The 13639-nt window shown below is 38.8% G+C and overlaps 1 protein-coding gene across 1 annotated transcript in view; it reads right to left on the bottom strand.

Moving 5' to 3' along the window:
* Positions 1-12071: 12071 nt before the first annotated feature.
* Positions 12072-13639, bottom strand: part of prkg2 (protein kinase cGMP-dependent 2) — a 75876-nt gene continuing 74308 nt past the window's right edge. Inside the window, exon 19 of the mRNA XM_030144465.1 lies at positions 12072-12372. Within this exon, the coding sequence (XP_030000325.1) occupies positions 12277-12372 (96 nt within the window). The 3' untranslated portion in view covers positions 12072-12276. The remainder of the gene's footprint in view (positions 12373-13639) is intronic.

Below are 13639 nucleotides of genomic sequence, written 5' to 3'. Positions count from 1 at the left end.
TGATAAGTACGATCACAAGTGGAAAATGTATTCCAGATAATTCACTATTTTGATATTTCAGAGACATTTATTTTGTGTCAATAGCTACAGATTGTTTAACTTTATATATGACTATTTTGTACTGACACTTTTCCGGTATGTGCTTCCTCACGTTGTGCCGATGTTAGCGATGCATGCTGTTGAATGGGCGTGGCCTCCTCTGTTTTTTTTCGCGGAAACGAGGACTGCCGTCGAGTCGGTGTCGAGGCCTTTTTTGCTTTTTTGCTGCATTTAAGGTTCAACCCAGGTTTACTGTCGAACTTCACTAACATATTTTAGAGTGCAAGTATCAAAGACATTAAATGTACGTGTAATATACAGTATATCAGCGGCTCTACTACACTGTTAATCCTATCTTGTAAATGTTATAATGTAGGTAAAAAAAGAAATGCTTGTACAATAAGCTTCATAAAATATATTTGTATATGGAAATGACTTTTAACATGCATTTATTTATTTTCTGTATGTTGCATATCTTGTGGAGGTGTGTTCTGGGTGGGGAAAATAAAAGGGGGAGGGCTGGGGGGAGGGGGGCGGAGCTCGGACATGTCGATGGTTTTTATATGTGATGGACATTTGTCGCTGCTGATGTGGAAGTAGAAAAGTGTCCCCGCCCGCTGAGCACCGACCCTCCGTACAAAAAGCGTTTTAAAGAAATGAATAAAAGTATGCAAGACTCAGATCGATCAACGTGTTTTACCTGAAAAGTCCAACAGGTTTATACACAAACACAAAAGCAAAATACTCGCAAATTTATTGAGGCTTCATCTGTCCAACGGCGCCATTCTACATAAAATACATGATCAATACTGTCGCAGTTCAATAGCAAAACATAGAAGCAGTACACATATGTACAGTTTCACCCACTGGTGTTCGGGTTTTATTCACATTTTATACACAGGTGCTGTTATTAATCTGTAGGAAAAAGAGTTTAGTGTTTAGTCGTGACAGCTTTCAATTATTTGTAACATTCTGACACTGGAAAAATGGTAAAAATACTGATGATTTAATTCCAGTGGGACCTGTCAGTGGGTGTATACGAGGCAGGAAGTGAACTTTTAGTCCTCAAAGCTGAAGTTTTGGAAGCAGCAAAATTGTCAAGAGTTCGGATCTGAGCAACAGTTCAGACAGCAGGTCTTAATGCACAATTGGATTTTTGGGTGAAATCGGATTTTTTTGGTGCGCTTGTTCATATTACACATTAAATGCGACTTCTATCAGTTTTGAGTCAGAACTGAATGCGACCCTGAAGTGACCCACATGCACTAAAGAGGTCCTGAAGTGACCCACATGCACTAAAGAGGTCCTGATGGAATATGTGACCACGCAAGGAAGGAAATATGTTTTTCCCGCTGCTCCTCCTCCTGGGACGCAGAATTGTGGTGTTTGTCGCATTTCAACGACGTAAAGGTCGGATAAATGTGACCTGGCCATTCAGACTGAAGTCGCAGTGCAAAATATTGGATACATATCAGATTTAGGACCACATATGAAATAGGGGTGTAAGAAAATATCGGTTCTGCAATATATCACGATATTTCATTCCACGATACTGTATCGCTTTTAAAAGGTACTGTATCAAAGTTTTTAGGTATTTATTCAAATGCAGATATGGCGGACGTTCATTTTTGTTTTTTCGGTTTTCTTTATTGTTTATATCTTATATATTATTATTTAACACTATTTTGTTAAATGTGTTAAATGGTTAATGGTTATTTGAAGCATCCTAAAAGCACTTTTTCCTGTCTGAGAGGCAGATGATAGTTCCTATGTTGAGACTGAACTAAAATACTGTTCTGATGTTAGTTCTGAACTAATAGAATATAAACATTTGAGCAGGATCTTAACCCTTTCATACACACTGGTCACTACAGTGGACAGCTGTTCAAAAGTTCTCTCTTGTATATTCATGGATTTTGTTGTTTTAGTTCCATATCAGCCAACACAGTGGACGCTTATGCATCATCCCATACACTGACATTCATACCATTACGGTAACTTTGCTGTTCTAGATAAGCCTGATCTGCAGTAAGATGTTTGAGAGTAAAAAAACTGCTAATTGTTATTAGACTGTAATTAACAGGGTTTTTTTTGCATATTATCTCCATGCAGGTATGTTAAAATGTGAGAAAACATCAGATTAGCAGCATTAAAAATGTTTTTATTTCATAGTTTTCACACAGTTTATCAGTAAATTCATGTTTCTTTGGTTCTAAAACTAAATGCATGGTGTCCAGCTGAGTGGACATTTTTGTGACTCCATAAAAAAATAGGCTAACAAAAATCAATAAAATTATTGTTTTTATGCCTAAAGAGGGATAAAAACACTCAGGATAAAAATCGTGATTAAGTTTCTCATAATTCATGCATGAAAGGGTTAAACTGTAATGTGTGTAAAATAGAATTAAATTTTAACAGAAGAAAATTTTGTGATATAGCATCAGATCCTGTTTGGATCAAATAAAAAATGTGTTTAGTATTTGTGCAGATTTCGGGTGTAATTCAATTCGTCAAGGAAATAATCATTGTAAAAAAAGAAACAAACACAAAATTACCTTTTTCATAGTATTATGATATATCGTGATATATTGTATCATAGCGCCAAATTCTTGCCAATACACAGCCCTAATATGAAGGCGGTCTGGGTTGGATTAGTGCTGTTCAAACTGTCTGTAACAGATTAGATACAGGTCACATATGGACAAAAACATCCGATTTGGGCACATTTGCCTGCATCTGAACGTAGTTGTAGACAAAGGATAAACTGTGGTGTTCAAATCACCGGGTCAGACCATCTTCAAATTAAACGTGATATCATGACTTGTGTAAATATACATGCCACTTTTAACTGCTGTGTTATCTGTACGCATTATAAGCTTTCCAAGGTTGAAAAACACTGAACTAAATGTTCATTTGCTGCCTCATATCCGACCCAGTGGAAGGTCCCATTGGGCTGAAACCGTCCGTAGTATCAGCCCTTCTCCAGTCTGGGGTCATAATGTTATGGCTGATGGGTGAATGTTCCCAGGGTCCGACGTCCACCAGTTCAATATATTCTGTTCCCACATTTTTTAAAACATTATGACAGTCTGAGACGCTGCGGTAAAACATAATGTAACTGCCCAAAGGTTTGTTATGAATTTAGATTGTCTGGTTGGATCTAAGACTACGTTCAGACAGCAGGTCTTAATGCAACAATTCAGACTTTTTGGTGAAATCTGATTTTTTTGTGTGCTCGTTCATATTCCACATTAAATGCAACTTCTATCAGTTTTGAGTCTGAACTGAACCCAACCCTGAAGTGACCCACATACGCAAAAGAGGTCCTGACGTAAAATGTGACCACACAGACACACACTGGGAAGTAAGTATGGTTTTCTCATCGCTCTGAATTGTGACGTTATCACATTTTTATGATGTAAAGGTCAGATAAATGCGACCTGGCCGTTCAGACTGAAGTCACATGGCAAAATATCAGATACGTATCGGATTTGGAAACAGTTTTGGACATACAAGGTTTCTCCCCGACAGCTACGGTATGTTGAACTGGACAAACTGGACGTTACAGGACACAGACATTTTATCATAAGAACGACCCATTTGAACACTTGTGCATGAACCGGTACCATATATTTTATCTTACACATTAGTGAAAATAGAAGCAGACATTTACAGTTTATCAGTTCAAGAACAGGGACTCAGAACATTGGATTACACGTTAAAGCTGTTTGAGGACATGTTCAGCAGCAGTTCTTTTCAGATGCAGAAACTGTGACTTGTCATTCCAGTCATTTACATCAAACTAAATACATTAAACGTCTAAACTAATGGAATCACCTGCATCGTCTTGTTTTCTATGTTTACAGGGTTAAACAAAACCTCCTGTACTGGTTTTCATCAGACTCAGCGAAAGGTTTAAGACAAAACCAGTTTAATTACAATGTTACCAGATGGACATGGTTGAAGTAGAGTATAAGAGGTTTAACGTGTTTAATATTATATCGTTATTCCAAATAATCTTTGGCAGGAAGTTGTTAATGGCTACAAAAAACACCAATGAACCAACCCTACGTATCCACAGACTGACTCAGTCACTGGATAAAAGATAAAACTCATTGTTTCCACATCTTTAGTATGGAATCAGCAAGTTTTATTCAAAAACTAAAACTTATTGACAATTATTTTAGCAGTCATTCAGCTGATAGTTTACATTATAGCTCTGTTAGCTTAGCTCTGTTAGCTTAGCTCCGTTAGCCTAGCTCTGTTAGCTTAGCTCTGTTAGCGTAGCTCTGCTTTTATGCTGCGTTCCGGTCCACCCGTAACTCGTGTTTTTCCATCCTTCTACCGGTGAAAATGCACTGGAATGTCAGTCAAACCTGTGACTTTCCACCCGTGAACTCGTACTAGATCCATGTTCTCCCAGTTCCGATTTCTGACGTCACGTAGCAATGGCACCCCCCATGGATGCGGTGTTTATGCAGATTGTTTATTCAAATAAGGTATTGCTCTGATGTTATTTATCTGCAAATGTTCTGCAGAATCAGCAGCTGCTCCAGAGTTAGCTAGTTTTCAGTCCAATGAGGACAAGAATAAATTAACACCAAATACGAATCCAAATATACAAATAACTTAACATAAAAGGTAGAACAGCTTCTCTGGCCTTATGCGCCGTTTTTCCTCCTCTGTTTCCCTCACATAAGCAAAGAACAAACACCTTTGGGATAGAAATGACTGTAAATGAACATAACATACGGTCCGCCATGCTGGTTTGTTTACATCTAGCTCCCACAATTCCTTGTGCTCAGGCAGTTTGGTGTGACTTGCCTGGAGCGTTACAAGGTCGTGAGTCGTGGTTTGAAGTCGTGACTTACGGACTCAAAAACCAGCCTCGAACGCAGCATCAGACTGAAAACAGCCACAGTAAAACCACTAATCACCTCTGTTTTCCGTTCGGTGCTTAATTCAAGAATATTTTTGGCTTAATTCAAGCAAAAAAATCTGCCAATGGAATGAGTGAAAATTATCGTGGTCAGATTTTTTAAATCAGATTTTCCAGATCTATTGTCTTTAACCCTTTCATGCATGAATTATGAGAACCTTGATAAAGATTTTTTCCTGAGTGTTTTTATTCCTCTTTTGGCATGAAAAAAAAAACACTGCCATTGAATTTTTTTATGAACTCATTTTTCATGGAATTGCAAAACTATCCACTCAGCTACACACCATGAGTTACATTTTGAAGCAAAGAAACAAGTATTTACTAATAAATTGTGTGAAAAATATAAAATATATATATTTTTTAATGCTGCTAATCTAATGTTTTGTCACATTTTAACGTACCACAATATTAGTTATTACTCACTTTATGGAGATAATATGCAAAAAAAACCTTTTTGTTATACAAAAATAAATAAATAAATAAAGTTAATTACAGTCTAATACCAATAACAAGAAACTGACTTACACTCAAACATGTTACTGCAGATCAGGTTTATCAAGAACAGCAAAGTTACAGCAATGGTACGTCTGCTTCATTGGCTGATATGGAACTAAAACAGTAAAATCCAGGACTATACAAGATAACAGCTTTGAATAGCTGTCCACTGTAGTGACCACTGTGCATGAAAGGGTTAAATCAGTTCTTATATCTCATTGAAAAGTTCCTCTTTAGGTGATTCTGTCTGATTTCGAGATGAGATATTTGGACTAGAAATGAGAAAAATACACTTGGTCAGATTTAGATTTTTGCAGTGTAATATACAGATACAACTATTACAATCCATCTGGCAACACTGCAATTAAACCTTGTTGATTTTTTTGACAAGTCAGAGTGTCTGCACCGACAACAGTCCAACACATGGATAAAAAAAAAAAGACTCAAACTAAATGAACATTGTCTAGAAAAAACAAAGTGAACTCTGAACAGACACAGCTGTATCCTGAAATAAGGCCTCAGTGTCTCTGAGGCTACGTTCAGACAGCAGGTCGGATTTTTTGGTGAAATCCGATTTTTTTTTGTGTGCTCATTCGTTATTCCACATTAAATGCGACTTCTATCAGTTTTGAATCTGAACTGAATGTGACCCTGAAGTGACCCACATGCACAAAAGAAGTCCTGATGGAATACGTGACCACATATATTTATAGAAGTAAATATGTTTTTCCCGCCGCTCATCCTCCTGGGACGTAGAATTGTGACGTTTATCGCATTTCAATGACATAAAAGTCGTAATGGCGACTGTCTAACAAAGTTTATGTTGCAGAGCGGCTGAACTGGGGGAAATTACCCGACGCACCTCAGTCCAAAGAGCAATACAAGGTTTAAAGGTGGGGTATGAGATCACAGAAAAACGGTTCCAGCAGCTACATGTTAAAAACAGTCAGTTCAAAAGTCCACACCCCTTTATAAAGACAGCCCCCCGAAGCCACGCCTCCAAAGTACTGGCACGCACAATGTTTTTTCCCGAGGGTTCATGAGTGCTGCACAGCAACTATTCGGCAACTATTCACCCGATCCATGCATACCTCATTCAGTCTCCTCCAACCCCCCCGCTCTTCCAGAACAGCCTCAGGTCAGACCCACTGGACTAACGTTACAGTTACAGCTGATTTATGTCAGAGACTAAACAGTTTACCGCTGAACTTTCCATCCTAATAGAACTAATAGAACTAATATAGCCAAGCTCTGGCTCTGGCTTCGTTTTCTGAACAAGTGCTCCAAACCTCTGAGAACACACAAGTCATGCATGAAGAGGGGGGAGGGACAAATGGCAGTTGAGTTTGATTGACATGTCACCGTTCAATCATTTCGATGGGTCGGTTAAAATGATTAGATGGTGTTTTTTCAGTCCTGTCCGTTCCACAGGTGACTACATTTTTTTATTTTTGTGTTCAAGCATTTGATTAATTGGTTGTAATCGGGGTGTGAAGGGGTTTTTAAACAATATAGTAAAAAATACTCCAGGAAAACATCTCGTACCCCACCTTTAAACGAGGCTCCTTTATTTCATATCAACAAAATCTAAAGGCATCCAAGCATTAAACATTTTGCGATTTAGTTAATTAGTGTTTAGTTAATCCATAACAGTAAACTATACTTAAAAGGACAAAACAAGAAGCGGTCAGCAAAAAGTAAGGCCCCCCATCACCCACTCACTACCCACCCCCCCCACTGTAAGACCGGATAATTTGAGTTTACTTAAAAAATTTGAATAAACCGGTTGCCTTAAAAAAATTTAAGTAATGAGTAATGAAAACTTAAGTGTATTAAACTTAAATGCTTGATTTGAATGGAATTGCTATTTTAAGTATAACACAATAAAAGCTGAGTTAATTTAAGTTCAAATTTGTTGCAATGTCAATTGCTTTGTAGAATCATTAGACTTAATATCATCAGTTCATTGGACTCAATTCCAAGTTGATTTAAATTAAAATCTTTTGCGATATAAATTACTTTATGAAATTATTCAACTTAATATATTGTAGCGTGGATGGAAATTAGGTAGGAAGATAGTTCAGTATAATTTACCAGTACAGGAAGTGCTTTTAATTTGGCAAGGCATAAAGATTTTCATAGCGTAAACCCAATCCCAGATGAACAGTAAACCCATAGTTCTTCCTCTGGCTCTGACTCATGGTGCAGCTGTACAAAAATACAAAAACCAACACAAAAAGGCCAATAAACACTGACATAAACACACAGTCAGTCCAAATGAACACTAACAGCACAGCCCTGCTGAACCCCTGCACAGAAAAAGAACACATTTACAACAACATGCCCAATACCCACAATGCAATGCACAGATAAAAAGGTGTGGTCATGACTAAAACTTATCGATTTAAATCCATTCAACTTAAACTTTTTTGTACTTTCGACTATGTCTACAAATTAGTAGAATATACTGAACATTTTATAGTAATGGAATAAAACTGAAATCATTGAAGTACATTGTAATTAAAGCATTTTAGTAAATACAGTGTCTGGGCTTACAGTGCACCTAGAGTGAACATATATATCACAAACTGCTACCGTCACCAATACCATGTGATCCAATTAAAATACGTCATTACGTAGCTGCTACAGGACTGAGCCTCCGTCTGTCTCCTATAGGTCGGATAAATGCGACCTGGCCGTTCAGACTGAAGTTGCATTGCAAAATATCTGATACGCATTGGATTTAGGACCACATATGAACGTGGTCTGGGTCGGATTAGTGCTGTTCAAACTGTCTACCAGATCAGATACAGGTCACATATGGGTGAAAAAATCAGATTTAGGACCACATTTACCTGCGGTCTGAGCGTAGCCTTAGACTTACAGGTGCTTCTATAGACAGACAGAATCACATACTGTCCACTGCACACACACACACACACACACACACACACACACACACACACATATACTGTATGTGATATTTACAGGACGCACTCACTCAGATTGTAGGTTTACAGAAAGGACAGAGGAGCTGCGGTTGTATAAACTGTGTACGTCTGAGGCTTGTGCTTTACATTCTACAGTATATACACATACATACAGTAAACAGGGCATTCACTGTCCACCTCAAGTGTTTAAAAAGGAAAAATACATCTGATTCAACACTGAGCTCAAGAACATCCAGTCTCACGCTACAGACTTGAGAGTTTTCTGCCTTATTTTGGACCTCATCACCCCCCGCCCCCAAGTGGGCAGTGGGGTAAACGTTGCAGATTCCCTCTGGAACACACACCTGTGGACGTTCTTGTCTTCTTCAGCTCGGGGACAATGTCTCGGCTCCACCGTCCCCTCACACCTCTGCTCCTCTACGGCCGCAAACAACCAGAAAATGCAATAACAAACTCATCCAGCTGCAAGAAATAAAGGGTTTGCAGCTGCGTCCACATCTGGTGTCGTCATGGCGACCCCACAGAAGGTTCATCTGACGGAAGGATGTGTACGGGCCTAAATTCATTAAGAAACACAGAGCATGTTCTGTACTTCAGCCTTTTATGTTTGAGATGGAAGTTGTAACACGTTTCTCTTTTGTGTTTGGGGATTAGACACAACTGGAAACACTGAACTGTCAGATCAGAGCGACGACACCCTGAGGCCCGTTGGACCGACGGTCTGCAGGGTCCCAGGTAAGTACAGGTGTGAAAACCCCCCAAAACATAAGGAGAAGCCTTTCCACTGTCATATAAAGGCCCATTTACCGACGTTAAAGGTGCATCTGAGTAAAAGGCAGTGACGTTTGACAGCGTTTGTACCTGTTTATATACGTAAGACAAGCGTGGACGAGCCTTTAGATCCATTATGTTAGCTTTTGTCAAACCATCCACCAGAGGGCGCCGCTCTGAATGAACATACTGGATGAATACCATGAAGAAGAGTAAAGTTTCTGAGAAGAACAAACATGGCGACGACAGAGGGTTTTTCACTATTGTAGATATTCAGAAGGGTAGGTGTCATAAATTTTAAGTTGTTCAGTGTTTAGGGTTTGTTTGTTTTCTTCGATAATTTAGTTTCTTTACTGCTTATTGTTTTCATTATTACTGTTATTGTCACTTATATTACTTAAATTGTTACCAAGGCCATGGGAAGTAGGGGTGGGCAGGGTGCTGCAGCACCCCCCTCTGGATCACAGGACAAAACATTCCAAATAAATGAATAAAGCCCGGCTGATTAATTGGTGCCTCTGTGCTGCTTGGAGTGTTAGAGGAATAGTAAAGTGTGTCACTTTCACTTCCACTCTGACAATCACGCTATCCCCCCCAAGTCACAGACCGCTACCCCTGCTCTGACAAGGATTGACTGTTACACCCCCCCCCCCCCCCCCCGACCCCCGCTCTGAAAATCACGGACCGCTACCACCCCCCCCAGAACTATAATGCATTAATAGTCAAACAATGTATTTTCTTCAATTGAGAAAGCTCATTGATTTTGTGTCACTGTTGACGTGATCCTCACAGCACCCCCCATTTGAAATGGGTTTCCACGGCTATGGTTGTTACTACTACTATTACTGTGCTTATATAAAATATAAAAGTTATTATTATCATTATTATTATTATTAGTTATTATTATTATTGTTAGTTATTATTATGACTGTTATTCGTCATTTAAACATATAAATCAAATATAGGTAATAGAATTAAGGAAAATACATGATTTACGGTGAAAAATGTTAAATACAGAGGTTAATAATGTAATAATCAGTGATAAATCACTTAAATAAAGGTTAAATAGAGAGAAAATTCATTTGGGAACTGACACAAAAGTAACTCTGGGTCTTTATGAGTTAATTTAGTCTTTTTTACTTTTCATTGAAGCAACACATTAATTTACTCGTCTTCTCATTTCCCAGTCAGAGCCCTGACCACCTCCTCCTCCTCCTCCTTGTATTTTAGTTCCTCTTATTCCAGATAGGAGGAGTCTCTTAGGAAACAGGAGTTTCCCAAACGTAGCCGTCCTGGCCTTCACATGTGTCCGCTCAACCATCTGTCTGTTATTTACTTCCTGTATTCTATGATCAGACAGATGAATGTCGACATGAACTTACTATTAACTTTTAATTCGGTGCTCAGCGTGGTGCACGGTGTGACTGTATGATGTGGGGATGTCCTGCGTTCGATAGTGCATTTTGTCATTTTAAACTAAACTAAAACCACATTTGTATTGGACTGTTTGAACCTTTGGACGTCTGGTGATTTGGAAACAAACCCACACTTCTGTGTTCCATAAGGCGCATTTACACGCGATAACTGTCACATCACATTTGGGTTTTTTAGGGGAAGTTTGTTGTTTATGCATCTTAATATTAAGTGCTTACATTTACCGTAACAAACATGTAACATTTTGGGAAAATTACACGTACTTCCCGTAAGACACAGGTGTCAAACATGCGGCCCGGGGGCCAAAACCGGCCCGCCAAAGGTTCCAATCTGGCCCACAGGATGAATTTACAAAGTGCAGGTTAGGGCATGAAACTCAAAAATATCACAATGACAACACCATTTTTTTCTCTTTGATTTAGTGCAAAAAATAGTAAATTATGAAAGTGTTTACATTAACAAACGATCCTTTAACAATAAAATGTGAATAACCTGAAATATTTAAAGAAAATTAAGTGGAATTTTAACTATTCTGCCTGTTACTGAATGTTTTGTGTCTTTGTAGATCAGGTCTGTAATGCATATGTATAAATGATAAGTCGAGGCAGAATATTAATGAAATTGTACTTATATTTCGTAACAAATTTCATTTTTTTCAAGTTACTCACATCCTTTTTGTTTGGATAGTTTGTAAATGTAAATATTGGCATAATTGAATGTTTTTTTCCTCTTTAATCTTTCAGATTAAATTGGGCTGAATGTGGCCCCCGAAAGAAAGTGAGTTGGACACCCCTGCCTTAAGACATTTCATTTTGTTCAGGTTTTTCCACATTACTGGTAAAACGATAGTTTGTAAATGTAAATATTTTCATGTAATGTTGCTTTTTTTACACTAAAACACAGAGAAATAATTGTAGTTGTTGTTATTTAATCAAATATTATGATAGTATTTTACTGGTCTGATTCACTTTAGATCGTACTGGTCTGAATGTGGAACCTGAACTAAAATGATTGTCAATATCAATTGCTTGATTTATGTCCAAAAAACTGATTTTCAACTAAAGCGCCCCCATGTGGATGACTTCTAATACTCGTCGAGAAGCTGAAATCGATAGAGTTCTTCCACTAAGGGTCCCCTATGTTGGTTATCAAGGAGAAGACATCGAGTTATCTCCAAAACACCAAGGAGATCTGGCAGCAGTGATGGCGGTCAGGGTAAAATCAATATATCCCCAAAAAGTCGATTTTGGGGATATAATAATTCATGGTGATAAATGTAATGGACATGGTTTTTACAGAGTAGTCACTTTTGAGAAAAAAACCAACAAAACTGTACTTTTCTTTGTGGAATTCAACCAGTATGTTAATAAAGAGTGGCGCCCTCTGGTGGATTGATTGAAAAAAGCTCATTCCAACATAATGGACGTATGAAACTATGAAGATGACATTAGAAACAGACCTATTTACGTTCATAAAGTGATCATAAATGGACCCTCAGGTGTTTGTCTGTCCTCCATCTGTAGCTGCTGGATTTAACAGTTTAAATAAACCAGGACCTGAGGATGACGTCACCTGAAAAGGCTTTTTACTTTTCTTTTTCCTTGTTGTGTGTGTGTGAGCCGTGGGAGGTCAATGAGGACGGAGGTCTCAGAAGTCCATGTCCCAGCCCGACAGCTCATCAGGAGGACTGTCCTCGTCCGGAGGGTAACTGTCGAAGTAGCTGTGATCTGTCGGCCCTGAAAGCTGAACAGAAGGAAAAGAGAGGACTGGGTGAACTTTAACGGAGCACGAGAATTTTGATAGAAAAATTCTGAGATACCATCTGAGAATCAAGACAGAGTCACTGGAATCTGGAATCAGAAGACTTCACTTGCGGCAAGTAGTCAAACACATACGACAAGATGCAGCAGTTGACTGACCTATGCTGCGTTCCAGGCCATTTTTTGAGCCCGTAAGTCACGACTTCAAATCACGACTTTGTAATGTTCCAGGCAACTCACGCCAAACTGTTTGAGTGCAAGGAATTGTGGGAGCTAGATGTAAGCAAACCAGCATGGTGGACCGTACATTATGCTCATTTATAGTCATTTCTATCGCCAAGGGTGTTTGTTCTGTCCTTATTTGAGGGAAACAGAGGAGGAAAAATGCCGCATAAGGCAAGAGAAGCTGTTCTAGCTTTTATGTTATTTGTATATTTGGATTCGTATTTGGTATTAATTTATTTTGCACTCATTGGACTGAAAACTAGCTAACACTGGAGCAGCTGCTGATTATACAGAACATTTGCAGATAAATAATGTCAGAGCAATACCTTATTTGAATAAACAATCTGCATAAACACCACATCCATGGGGGGTGCCACTGCTACATGACGTCAGAACTCAGAACTGGGAGAACATCGATATAGTTCGAGTTCACGTGTGGAAAGTCACAGGTTTGACTGACATTCCAGTGCATTTTCACCGGTAGAAGGTTGGAAAAACAGGAGTTACGGGTGGACTGGAACGCAGTATAGCACCAGGAAGTCTAAGTTCTTAAGAAAGAATATGGATAATACAACCATTGGTCCAAATGTCCAAACAAAATGACGTTGATCATGTTCACCACTGGCTTAAGTGTCCAAAACACGGTGATGCATGGGTTCACTGACCGCATTTGTACTCTTCTTCCACCTACACTATGGCCTGATCTGCCCAAGGGGTAACAGGCCGGTCTGACCCTGAACTGGCACCATGAGACAGAAAACACATAGGCGCTTTCTCATAGGATATGTCATCATGTCCCATCCATGACTGGTGCTCTGGACACCTGGTATTCACAGAGAAGAGTCTAGTATCATATTTCTCTAACAAATGTATTACAGCAGGGACGACAAACTCATTATAGTTCAGGTTCCACATTCAGCCCAGTATGACCTGAGGTGGGTCAGAACCAGTAAAATAATAACAGTGAAAACGTAAAATTACAGTATGATGTGGATGATGCGGTCCTCTTATGCCACTCTTATTCC

The sequence above is a fragment of the Sphaeramia orbicularis genome, chromosome 9 (assembly GCF_902148855.1).
Source record: "Sphaeramia orbicularis chromosome 9, fSphaOr1.1, whole genome shotgun sequence".
NCBI lineage: Eukaryota > Metazoa > Chordata > Actinopteri > Kurtiformes > Apogonidae > Sphaeramia > Sphaeramia orbicularis.
The sequence above is the reverse complement of the archived record's forward strand: the minus strand, read 5'-3'. Positions and strand labels throughout refer to the sequence as shown.